We start from the raw sequence: 13,180 nt of genomic DNA on the forward strand, positions 1-13,180 counted from the left end.
TCTGATACTGGCAAAAAATGTTTTGTTCTATGAAGCTAAAGGAAAAATAAGAGCAAATTTGTAGAAATTTATACTTCAGAATGATAATCATTTCTGAATTACAGAGATAACCACAGGTTATATCAGAAGAGAATAGAACACAGTTTACTGGGAATGGTCGTATCCAGAATCTGGTCATCCACTTAGTAGAGCTGTGTTTTAAGGTAATGATTAGTTCAAAGAAAATGAGAAGATATAGCAGGTGTCATTTCAGGTAGAGGCAAGATAACAAACATTAATATGAAAGGCCCAGTTTGCTGATCAAGAAGGTATGCTTGGTAATAGTGAATTTTTGACAGATGATGCTATTACAACTCTTAGAGAAAGAGAGGTATAATGATGTAGCAAAACCCCAGTCCAGAAACCCAGTGGAGAAGGAAGGAACAGGCAGGACAGCAACAAAAGCAATACAAAAACCAGTCCAAGAGTAAATAACATGGACAGGTAACTGTAACAGGACTTAAGGCTCAGAAAAATAAAGAAAACTCTAGAATAGAGATACTAAATGTGGACCAGTCATGTGAACCACAAGACTAAAATTCTTAACACCTTCCTCTACAGTCAGAAATTGTATAAAACATAAAGAGATTGCAATAAGGATAATCCAAATACAGTCAAGAGTCCTTGACTTGCATCAATAATAGATGTCAGAATTTTTTTCTGAGTTCCTTTTAAGGTCATAGAAAGAAATACAGAGATTTAACTAGGTCATGTATAAGATATACATTAAACTAGGACAAAGCACCACAATCAGCAAAGCAGAAATACATGAAAGGATCTATGCCCACACCTTTTAGAAACACCTTGTGTAAAATTAAGCAGAGTAATAAGATACAAAGTCAATACAAAATTAACTGGATTTCTACATAATTATGCCTGTGGGGATCAGAGAAGCCTTCGAAAATGAGGCACCATTTGAAAGAATAGTTGAACCGCCGAAATAGAATGCTCCAGAATGACTCACTGGCATTAAAAAGAACACCAAACTCATAGAGCACAGAATTCTCAATGAACATCTAAGAGGGCAATGTGGAGGAAGCAGTGGAGAGGAGGGCAGTTTAGAGAAAAGTTGGGCACAGATTGTGGGAAGCGTGAGTGCTCTTCTGAGAGGAGTTAAATAAGAGGTGAAGGCGACACCCAACAAACAAGGACATTGTTCTAAGTAAGGCAGTGACATCTGCACATCAATGCTTTCATAGATTTCTTTCATATGTTTTTGTGGAGTGGGGTGGGGGTTACTGGGGATTGAACTCAGTAACTCAGATTCACTCAACTGCTGAAGACATCCCCAGTCCTATTTTGTATTTTATTTAGAGACAGGATCTCACTGAGTTGCCTCCACATCTTGCTTTTGCTGAGGCTGGATTTGAACTCACAGTCCTCCTGCCTCAGCCTCCTGAGTGGCTGGGATTACAAGTATACACCATCAAACCTGGCTTCATAATATGCTAGCAGAAGAAGAAGGAAGTGATATTAGCTAAAAGAAAAGTTGATAAAATCCTGGAACACAACAGTGACAATGGGGTAAAAAATGAAATTGGATCAAGGCTTTACTGGTAAGTTCTATTAAACTTTTAGGAAAGAAAGAACAATTCTTTACAAACTTTTAGAAAATGGAAATTAAAAAAAAATACATCCCAAACTACCTTATAAAGACATTATAAGATAGGAAACCCAGACCAATAACCTTCATAAAGAGATATAAAAATCCTTAACAAATTATTAGAAAATCAAATTCAGTAATATATTAAAGAGTAATGGATTGGGAATAAGTGGGGCTTATGTCAAGAATGCAAGATAGTTTATCTGGCAATAATTAAGCATATCTACCATATTTTATCTTGCAAAAATGAGTCAGTATAATTCAGAATATTAACAAAAAATGACAAAAAACATACATCTCATTCAACAGAGGCAAAAAAATATAAAACAAAAATCAACCTTCAACTTTCTCCCTCACCGCTCCATGTGCGTCCCTCCCGAAGCTGCGCGCTCGGTTGAAGAGGACGATCTTCCACGATAGAGGAGGACCGTTCTTCGGTCAAGGGTAAGGAGAAGCTGAGCTCCCCTGCTAGAACCTCCAAACAAGCTCTCAAAAATCAACATTCAAAATTTGCTAACATTCAATATTTAAAAAAAATAACTCTCAGTGTACTAGAAATAATAGAGAGCTTCCCAAGATGATAAAGAGCATCTATGTAAAGCATACAGTTGACACTACACACAAGGTAAAAGACTGAGGCTTTTTCACCTAAAATCAAAATTAAAGCACAGATACTCTTTCTCACTCTCATTCAACATTATACAGGAGTCTGTAGTTAGAGAAAAAAGACAAGAAAAAAAATCACACAAATTGGAAAGAAAAAAAAGTAATAGTTATCCTTTGCAGGCAACACAATTGTATATGCAAAATACTAAAGTAATGCACTAATAAGTGAATTTAGCAGAGTCATGAGATATTAATACAAAATTAACTGGATTTCACATAATATCCATGAAAAACTGAAAATTCAATTTATAAACATAATATTTAAAAAGTCACACATATATATGAAATACTCAGGGATAAATTTAATAAAATATATGCATCCCTTCCTTGAACATTAGAAAATATTGCTTAGAGAAATTACAGAAGATATAAATTGTAGAGAGAAGTGCTATACTCCTGTCTTGGAAAACTTAATATTACTAAGATGTCAGGTTTTCCCAGGTGGTCTATATATAGTGAATATGATCCAAATCAATACTGAAACAGGATATTTTGTTTATGTAAATTTGCAATGTTAAAGCTGGATCCAGTGGCCCATACCTGTAATCCCAGCAATTCAGGAAGCTGAGGCAGGAAGATGGCTAATTCAATGCTAACCTTGGCAAATTAGCAAGACTATCTCAAAATACAAAGGGCTTGGGGTGTAGTTCAGTGATAAACCATCCCTGGGTTCAATCCCTTGTACTTCCAGAAAAGAAAGTAAAGGAAGGAAGGAAGAGAAATAAAATTATTGCAAAGCTAATTCCAAAATTGGTATGTAATGCAAAGACCCTAGAACAGCTAAAAAAATTTTAGAAACAACTTACAAATGATCAAGGTTGGAAGACTTACATTTTAGATTTATTATAAATCAACAAAATTAAGACAGTATAATATTGGCATAGATATAAACACCAATAAACAGAACAGACATCAAAAATATATAAAAAATATGTAGTCAATTATTTTTTAATTAAAAGCAATTCAGAGGGTAAATTAATGAAGAATAAATTCATCAATAAAGAGTATGTAAATAGCTAGATATCAATATGCAAAAGCATAAACTGCAGTTCTTACTTTATATCACAGAAAAATGAATTTGAAATCACTCTTAGGAATAATATGAAAGTTAAAACTATAAAGTTTCTATGAAAAAAAAGTACAAAAATCTTTGCAACCTTATATTTGGCAAAGCTTTCTCTAACAGAAAACAAAAAGGATAAAATATAAATATAAGTTCATTACATAATTTTAATTCTATTCTTCCAAAGATACAAATAAGAAGATGAAAAGGCAAGCTATGGACTGGGTGGAAATATTTGCTCTACATATGTTCAAGAAAAGACTTGAATCCAGGATATATGAAAAAACTTTTTAAAGTGATTATATAACAAACAACCCAAATAAAAACAGTAAAAGTATTTGAACAAACACTTCTTAAAGAAAGGTATTTGAGTGACCTGCAAACCCAAAATGCATGTGAAAAGATGTTCAATAGCATTAGTTATCACATAAATGCAAATTAAAATCACAAGAACTTGCAATGACAGACAAATCAGAATGGTTAATTAATAACACTGACAATACCAAGTGCTGATGAGAATGCAGAAGCCCTGAATTCTCATACACTGCTGGGAGGACAGAAAATGTGCAACCATTTTATATTTGTTTTAATAAAACTAAGCATACACTTACTCTACAACCCAACAACTTCATGAGGGGGAAAAAGGTTTAAGCTGAAAAATACTCTTGCTTCTTGATCTTTTCCTTTATGTTTAGTTTTTTAAGTTTCAGTTTTTTATAAAGTTTTGTCTACCCAAAGATCATGAATATGTTCTTCTATGCTGTCATCCAGAAGTTTATTATTTTTAGCTTTCACATTTAGTCTTTTTTAATACTTTTTTATTTGTTCTTATTAGTTATGCATGATAGTAGAATGGTATAATGTATTTGGACATATTATACATACATGGAGTAGAACTTTCTTTCTTCTGGTTGTACATGATTAGAATTATATTTGTTGTATATTCATATATGCATATAGGATAGCAATGTTCAATTCATTCTACTGTCTTTCCTATTCCCATTCCCCCTCCTTTCCCTTCATTCATATTTAGTCTTGAAATGACTTTGTATATAAGAAAGGTATCAAGATTCATTTTTCTCTATAAACAGTCCACTGACCTTCTAAACTACCCAAACCTCTTACTAGAAAGACCACCTTTCTTCCACACTGCCTCTTGGCCATAAATCAAATGTCCTTACAGATGAGGTTTACCTTTTGACAGTTTGTTCTTTTTCATTGATCTCTTCATTTAGTCTTATGCCAAGGCCACATCACATTAATTATTGTAATTTTATGATAGATCTTGCTTGCATTGTGTAAGTTATCTAATATTGTTTTTCTTTTGGTGTTTTTCTCAAAAATGGGTGAGGAAGCAACAATTTTAAAGATTAGAGCAAGCACTATATCAGAATATCCAGGGAAATTCTTATCCCTAACTGTCAATATCATACATATCAATCCACTAGCATCACCTCTCACATTTTTATCTCATATGGAAAATTATTCTTAGATTCATGGGTTCCAGTAAACAACAGTAAACACAGTACAATAGTGACTCCCATGAGGAATCAACTTCATTTAATATATAATGGCAAGTCTTTCCACAACAGACCACTTCAGAAGATCCAAAAGGAACAACGAAAAAACCAGTTGCTGTGAGAGTATTTTCTAATTACTGTGGTCCCCAATTTCTACCAACTATATAGTTTTAGTGCTCATGAGGGCTTATGTCAGGAAACTGGCCACACAAATCTCAGCCTATTTATTTTCAAATTTTCATTATGCCCTACTGTATCTAAGTGATATGGAGAGATAGACACCCTTTAATCTGTAGGGCTTTAGAGACTTTCTTTATAATCTGATCTGTAGGAGTGAGCCCTACCACTCAGTTAATACAATATCATTAAGCGAGACATAGAAACTTCCTTTAAAAATATAATTGCCTCAATACAACTTTACATTCTTTGCCAACACTCCACAGGAAAAATTATAATATAAAGGTAAGAGTTCTTAAGAAAGCAGTTTGTCAATTTGAGTTATAAATTGTTATACATTTTAATTTTGATCAAGCAGTAAATCATAAGTAATTTTTGAACATAGGACTCTAATCACTTTCCAAAATAAAACCTTTATCTAATATTCAAAAAAATGTGTATTAATTTTCTGTTCCCATATTACTCATACAGGAGTACTTCAGGTACAGATCAAGTTGGAAAACAGATCTGGAGGGACGGTAGGAGGTATCCAACAGTAGAGACTTTAGAGTAATTATGTATGTTTACATATGGAAAGAAAGCATATAAGAAAGTGGTACAATATAAAGCACAGAGGATACATATACTGGAATGTGGTCCCTGAAGAGACTGAAAAGGTGTGTTGATGGAGAGGAGCAGGCACTCAGGGATTCACATAGAATGAGAGAAACCTGTTACTAAACCTTCAACAAAACTGCAAGGTACTGGCATTAAAAAAGACACACTGACCAATGGAACATGATAGTGAGTTTAGAACAGTGCCAGCACACAAATGGGGAAAGGATGTAATAAACAGTGGAGCATCTCTTGAGCAGGGAGGGGGCTAAGCCTCAGTGTTCTTCACCCTGCTTTGTGACAGAACCGGCCTTGCTGAACCTCTCTGACCTGAGAGGCAAGAGTGGAATCCCATATGTGTGTCAGATCTGAGGGAATTCCTATGATCAGGAGGAATCCCTACTGTCACTAAGCAGAAAGTCTCTTCTTTGATGTGACCTGACCCTTCTCCTTAATTCTCTTCTCTCTCTCTTTTTTTTTTAAATTGAGCAACCAAGAAGGGATATTCTTGAATCAGTCATTTCTTTTTTTATTTTTTATTTATTTTTATTTTTATTTATTTAATTTTTTATTGGTTGTTCACAACATTACAAAGCTCTTGACATATCATATTTCATACATTAGATTGAAGTGGGTTATGAACTCCCAATTTTATCCCAAATGCAGATTGCAGAATCACGTCGGTTACACATCCACAATTTTACATAATACCTTATTAGTAATTGTTGTATTCTGCTACCTTTCCTATCCCCTACTATCCCCCCTCCCCTCCCCTCCCATCTTCTCTCTCTACCCCATCTACTGTAATTCATTACTCTCCTTGTTTATTTTCCCATTCCCCTCACAACCTCTTATATGTAATTTTGTATAGCAATGAGGGTCTTCCTTCATTTCCATGCAATTTCCCTTTTCTCTCCCTTTCCCTCCCATCTCATGTCTCTGTTTAATGTTAATCTTTTCTTCCTGCTCTTCCTCCCTGCTCTGTTCATAGTTGCTCTCATTATATCAAAGAAGACATTTGGTATTTGTTTTTTAGGGATTGGAATGAAGATATCCCATATACAGAACAAAGAGAAAATATTAAAAGCTACAAGTGAAAGGAGGCAGATTACATTCAGGGGTAAACCAATAAGGTTAACAATAGATTTTTCATAACAGACGCTAAAAGCAAGAAGGTCATGGAACAATGTTTTTCAAACACTGAAAGACAATAGATGCCAACCAAGAATTCTGTATCCAGCAAAATTAAGCTTCAGGTATGACAACGAAATAAAAATCTTTCATGATAAACAAAAGTTAAAAGAATTTACAGCCAGAAAACCAGCATTGCAAAGCATTTTGAGCAAAACACTACAGGAGGAAGAAATGAAAAACAATAACCAAAACCATCAGTGGGAAGTGCCTCTGTAAAGACAGAGGGTGAGGGGAAAGATAATCTTGGAGAAACAAACTAAATTTTTTTTAAAAAAAGGATAAATAATCAAACATGGCTGGAAGTACAAACCACATATCGACAGTAACTCTAAATGTTAATGGCTTAAACTCTCCAATAAAGCGACATAGGCTGGTATCATGGATTAAAAAAAAAAAAACAAATCCAACAATAAGCTGCCTCCAGAAGACACATCTGATTGGAAAAGACATACACAGGCTGAAGGTGAAAGGATGGGAAAAAATATACCATGCACATGGTCCTCGTAAGCAAGCAGGGGTGGCTATCCTCATATCGAATAAAATCGACTTCAAGACTAAGTTAATCAAAAGGGATAAGGAAGGACATTATATACTGTTAAAAGGAACCATTCACCAACAAGACATAACAATTATCAATATTTATGCACCAAATAATGGTGCTGCGACATTCATAAAACAAATTCTCCTCAAGTTCAAGAACCAAATAGACCACAACACAATAATTATGGGTGGCTTCAACACACCTCTCTCACCATTGGACAGATCCACCAAACAAAAGTTGAATAAAGAAACTATAGAACTCAATACCACAATCAATAACCTAGACTTAACTGACATATATAGAATATATCAACCATCATCAAATGGATATACTTTTTTCTCAGCAGCACATGGATCCTTAATTCTCTTCTTAACACTGGCCTGGACTCCATGAGAGTGAGAAAGAGGGAGAGTCAAGAGCACACATAGCTATTGGAGGAGGACACAGAAGCAGAGTGTCCATGATACTGGCCTAATAAGAAAGAGGTAGAGCTCCAGAGAATAGACCTGAGACACACAGATAATTGATTCATTATGCCCGACAGCACTGTTCCCTGGTCTCTTGAAAATGCTCAGTTTAGTATTAAGTCAGCCTTGAGAGAGACTCAGCAACACAGAGAGAACTGAGAAAAGGATAAAATGCCTGGACTCAGAAATCTTCCACTACAGCCTTCCCTGCTCTGCTCCAGGGATTCCTAGATTCCCATGAAGTCCTTCTGCACTAGCTAGGAACTAATAATAATGATTGAGTATTTTGTTCAAAAGGCTTCACTGCAGTCTCTGACACTCAAGGGAAACCCAAAGACATCATTCAAGGTCTGTGCAGTTAATGTATCCCAAAGTTAGAAATCATGAGTTCTAGACCTCGCAAGACTAGGACTGATTGTGTCCTCCTGCACTATATGTGTTAGTGAGAATGTCGACCCAAGACCATGCTGAATGCCCCGTGACTGCCTCAGGTTAACCCCAAATTTTGATGACATCTATAGGCATCTGTCAACCCACAGGTTAGTTTTCAGCAATGTGTCCTCCTCTGATCTCTCTTTTTGTTCTTTTTTTTTTAAGAGAGAGTGAGAGAGGAGAGAGAGAGAGAGAGAGAGAGAGAGAGAGAGAGAGAGAGAGAGAGAGAGAATTTTTTAATATTTATTTTTTAGTTCTCGGCGGACACAACATCTTTGTTGGTATGTGGTGCTGAGGATCGAACCCGGGCCGCATGCATGCCAGGCAAGCGCACTACTGCTTGAGCCACATCCCTAGCCCTCTTTTTGTTCTTGATTCTCTCTGTCAGTGCCCAGGTCAGACCTGGGGAAAACAACTATTCTGTCTCAGGAGGAAATAAAACTAAGAGACGCTAAACCAGAGGCACTGGGAGACTCAGAACCACATTAACCAGGCCAAGAAATGACCCTATCACAAGGGCTCTGAGAAAAACAAAAGTTCTCAACAGTCTGCTCCTCAAATAATAAGCCCCAAGTCTGACCTCATTTTCCCCACCTGAAATCCCATGGACTGTCTCATGGCTGGTTCTCTCACTTTTACCTTGAGCGTCCATTCTTGATGTTTACCCAAGGCAGGGACAGTGACTGTGGACACGGAACTGGGAAGGTAGGATATTATTTCCAATCTCATGTCCCAGAGGGTTCCAGTCACACCTGGACCAACAAAAAGTTGGCATGAAGATTGGCAGGAGGCATGTGGAGCTGGGGATACTACCCTCAGGTATGGGTGGTTAGGCAGAGAGGCAGAGCAGGTAGATGAACCCACACGTACACAGGGGTTCACCTCTGTCCACTGTTAATTATGACTGCTGCATCATCCTGCACATCCTGAGGGCTGGGCTAGGAAACCTCCTTTCAGTGACCTGGGACATCTGAAACTCCTCTGGAGTTCAGACTTCTCATTGTCACAGAATAATCCAGGACCCCAGTAAATTCTTTAATGGATTCTGTATTTCAATTCTCCTGTTCTCTAGGATTTAGGAGTGTTGAGTGCTGGAAACTCAAAACTGCTAAATTGTTTCTTTCCTACCTCATTCATACTTTTTTGGTGCTTAGGCAAGCAAGATACAGAGGTTCTAAACAAGAGAGGATAATTTTTAAGGCATTTATCGGCTTTTTGGAAAACGGGAAACATCCATGAGTGTATTCACGTTTTTTTAGTGCTTTACTAGCTATATTCTTGGAGTATTTGAGGATCATACAAAGGGGAACATTGAAAAGGAAAGGCATTAAAGATGAGTAATAAGAAAAACTTTCTAGGAACTGCAATCTTGGTGAAGATAAAGATAGAACAAGGAGATGTTACTTTTCTGAGGGCAAAATATTGGATTCCAGAGGGACATGATATACACAAAATAACATAATGTAAACTATGTTCTATTGGTGTGGCTAATCTAAATGTGTGTCAATGAATTGTGGAATCTGGGACATAGTCATGTGAAGGGAGTTATTATTTACCCCTAAAGTATTGAGTACTATGGGAAAACAATTTAAACAATACAGTCTAATTTAAACTTAATGGGACTATTATTCCGTAGAATTGTGGATAAAACTGAAAGCCTAGAATAGAGGCACACAGATCAGTTAGGAGTTTATTAATAATTGCTGACTCTTTTCTTTCCGCCATTTCCAGCCCTACTTGATGGTCATGGTATTATCCTCCAACAACACAGGGACACAGGTGATTGAATTCCTGAGGATCTGCTTTCCAGGCATGCAAGATACACAGCACTGGCTCTCTATCCTATTGGCTCCTCTCCTGGTTTTGGCCCTGGGGGCCAACTTTGTTTTATTAATGACCATCTGGCAGGAAGCATCTCTGCGTGAGCCCATGTACTACCTGCTGGCCATCCTCTCTGTGCTGGATGTCATCCTCTGCCTCACAGTCATCCCCAAGGTCAGACCCTCCATAGACTTTCTTCTAGACAGTCAACTTCCTTCCTTCCTTCCTTCCTTCCTTCCTTCCTTCCTACCTGTTTTAATTTGTTATACATGATAGCCGAATGCATTTTGATTCATAGTATATAAATGGAGCACAGTATTTTATTTCTTTGGTTGTATACACAGTAGATTCACATCATTCGTGTCTTTATACATATACCTAGGGTAATGAGTCCATCTAATTCCACCATCTTTCCAACCCCTATGCCCTCTCCCTTTCCCTTCCTCCTCTTTTCCTTATCCAAAGTTCTTCCATTCCTCCCATATTCTCCTCTCATTATGGATCAGCATCCACTAATCACATTTGGCCTTTGGGTTTTTTTTAGAGGGATTGGCTTACTTCACTTAGCATGATATTCTCCAACTCCATCCATTTACCTGCAAATGCCATGATTTTATTCTCTTTTATTCTGAGTAATAATATTCCATTGTGTTTATATACCACAGTTTCTTTATTAATTCACCTATTAAAGGGCATCTAGGTTGGTTCCACAGTTTAGCTATTGTGAACTTAGCTGCTATAAACATTGAGGTGGCTGCATCACTGTAGTATGCTGTTTTTAAGTCCTTTGGATACAAACCAAGGAGTGGATAGCTGGGTCAAATGGTGGTTCCATTCCAAATTTTCTAAGGAATCTACATACTGTTTTCCAGATTTCAACCTTTTTTCTTTACACAGCATTTTGTTTTGCTTCTATAAATCCTCGCACCCTAAAGGAAAACTACTACACCAGATCCCACAGAGATATGCCCTCTTAATTTTTATGTTCATGTCTTTTTAAGTTTTTATTATTTCTAGTGGACAGATCATCTCTCAATATATAAGTGATATTTAAAATTTAAATTTTCTTCTTACCTATCATGACATCTGAATTATTCTACTCCTACACCCCAGGGCTCTAAAATTTGCTTTTTAGTGTAATTGGATGTACATTTGTATTATGTACTGTGGTAGGAAACATTGTTGTAAAAGGTTTCTTATGTGTATGGCAGGACTTCTTGAAAATTCCTGTGATAGGTAGATAAGCCTACTGGAGTTTGGGTAAGAACCATAGAGATCAGGAGAGGACAGTGCTACAAAAACACATGTTTTTTAAAACCAAAAGTTGGTCTCTAGAATTAAGAAAGGGTATAAGTTAGACTCTGGAGATTGAGATGGGGTTAGAAAGGATTTGAAATGAGGATACTGTTCCTGGGGGTTGTGGAGTTGTGGTGTGAGGGCGGGTTGGTTTTAACAAACCTTCTGAGCTTTTTCATAAGAGTTAGGTGCTCTAAGATGATAATGAATATACAGTGTTTTTGAGAACAATGATTCTGGCAGATCCTGCTCATCTTCTGGTTCAACACGAAGACCATCAGCTTTTCAGGTTGCTTCCTGCAGATGTTCATCATGAATACCTTCCTCCCCATGGAATCTTCCACCTTTCTGGTCATGGCCTATGATCGCTATGTGGCCATCTGCCACCCACTGTGTTACTCCTCCATCATCAAAGAGCAGTTTGTCATCAATGCAGCCATCTTCATTGTCTTCTACAATCTGCTAGGCACACTTCCTACTCCAGTCCTGGCTGCTAGGCTCAACTACTGTGCCAGCAATGTGGTGGAGAACTGTATATGTGCCAACATTTCTGTAGCCAAGCTCTCCTGTGGGGATATTCACCTCAATAAGCTCTATCAATTCGTGAGTGTTTGGTGCCTTCTAGATTCTGACAGGGTGCTCATCTTGCTGTCTTACTGCTTCATTTTGAGGGCTGTTACAAGCTTGCAGTTGGGAGGTGCAACCACCAAGGCTTTGAGTACTTGTGGTTCACATCTCATTCTTATACTTTTCTTCTTTACACTGCTGCTAGTCTTCATCTTCACAAACAAGGCAGGAAAGAAGATACCCTCAGTGGTACCTATTCTTCTCAATGTCCTGCATCACCTCATCCCACCAGCCCTCAACCCCATTGTTTATGGAGTTCGTACCCAGGAAATTAAGCAGGGGATCATCAAATTATTCAAATCCTGGTCTTAGGAGATATGAATCCAAGATCAGGCACTCTAAAAATCTGGACATGTCATGATTTCATCTGAATATCTCAAGGGATATCATATGGCATCCATGTGTCTATCTTCATCTTTATCTGAAACTTTCTAAACTACTTTCAAAATACTCATCTTCATTCTCTCTTTACAAATATGTGCTAAATCCACATTTAGGTATCTATTACATGCTTAATTTTGCTTTGTACCACTACAATCTCTCAATTAGCCATTAAATAAGTTTTTCATATTTTCTATGTTCTTTTCAGTATATACATTCTGAGTAAGTCTCGTTTAATTTATAGACAACAATGAGGAAGCACTTTCAATGGAACATGGTGAATGAACAGGATTGGGAAAACAATAAAGTCTTTCTTTGAATAATTTGGTTAAAAATAATAATGACTAAGGTTAAGGTGGTGTGTGAATATTGAAGTTATGGGTCCACCATATTTACAGATAGTCTATATGAAGAGTGTAAAAGCTGGAAAGGATCAAAGGAGAACACCCCGACTTTTAGCGAGAGCAATTGAAATACTGAAATTGCCATTACCTGGGAAACTACCTTGGTCCATAATATCAGAAGATCAGCATTTGATGAACTTCATTTCTGTACCAGTCTTTTCATGATTGTATATTAGAAATGACTAAAGTATCTGAGTGAAGAAGTAAAAGTAAGCAACTGATGTTTATCAGGATAAGATAAAAGCTTAGAATAGAAGTTTGAGTCATCAGAAATGGTATTTTAAAATGTTAATTTTTATTTATTCTAATTTGTTATATACAACCACAGAATGCAATTCAATTCATATTATACAAG

General features: G+C 36.7%; 1 protein-coding gene across 1 annotated transcript; it reads left to right on the top strand.

Annotated features, from left to right (window-relative positions):
- Positions 1-10,042: 10,042 nt before the first annotated feature.
- Positions 10,043-12,352, top strand: LOC101977165 (olfactory receptor 56A4-like). Its single transcript, XM_013366208.2, has 2 exons — positions 10,043-10,291; positions 11,657-12,352. Exons 1-2 carry the CDS (start codon positions 10,043-10,045, stop codon positions 12,350-12,352), a joined length of 945 nt encoding a protein of 314 aa, XP_013221662.2.
- The last annotated feature ends 828 nt before the right edge of the window (positions 12,353-13,180 follow it).

This window comes from Ictidomys tridecemlineatus, chromosome 4, assembly GCF_052094955.1.
Source record: "Ictidomys tridecemlineatus isolate mIctTri1 chromosome 4, mIctTri1.hap1, whole genome shotgun sequence".
Classification (NCBI taxonomy): Eukaryota; Metazoa; Chordata; class Mammalia; order Rodentia; family Sciuridae; genus Ictidomys; species Ictidomys tridecemlineatus.

Excerpts from the sequence above, each read along its gene's own strand:
- LOC101977165 (XM_013366208.2), top strand. The coding sequence starts at position 10,043 with ATGGTATTATCCTCCAACAACACAGGGACACAGGTGATTGAATTCCTG. Across the intron at positions 10,292-11,656 it reads GCCTCACAGTCATCCCCAAG|ATCCTGCTCATCTTCTGGTT; the intron begins GTCAGACCCTCC and ends TGATTCTGGCAG.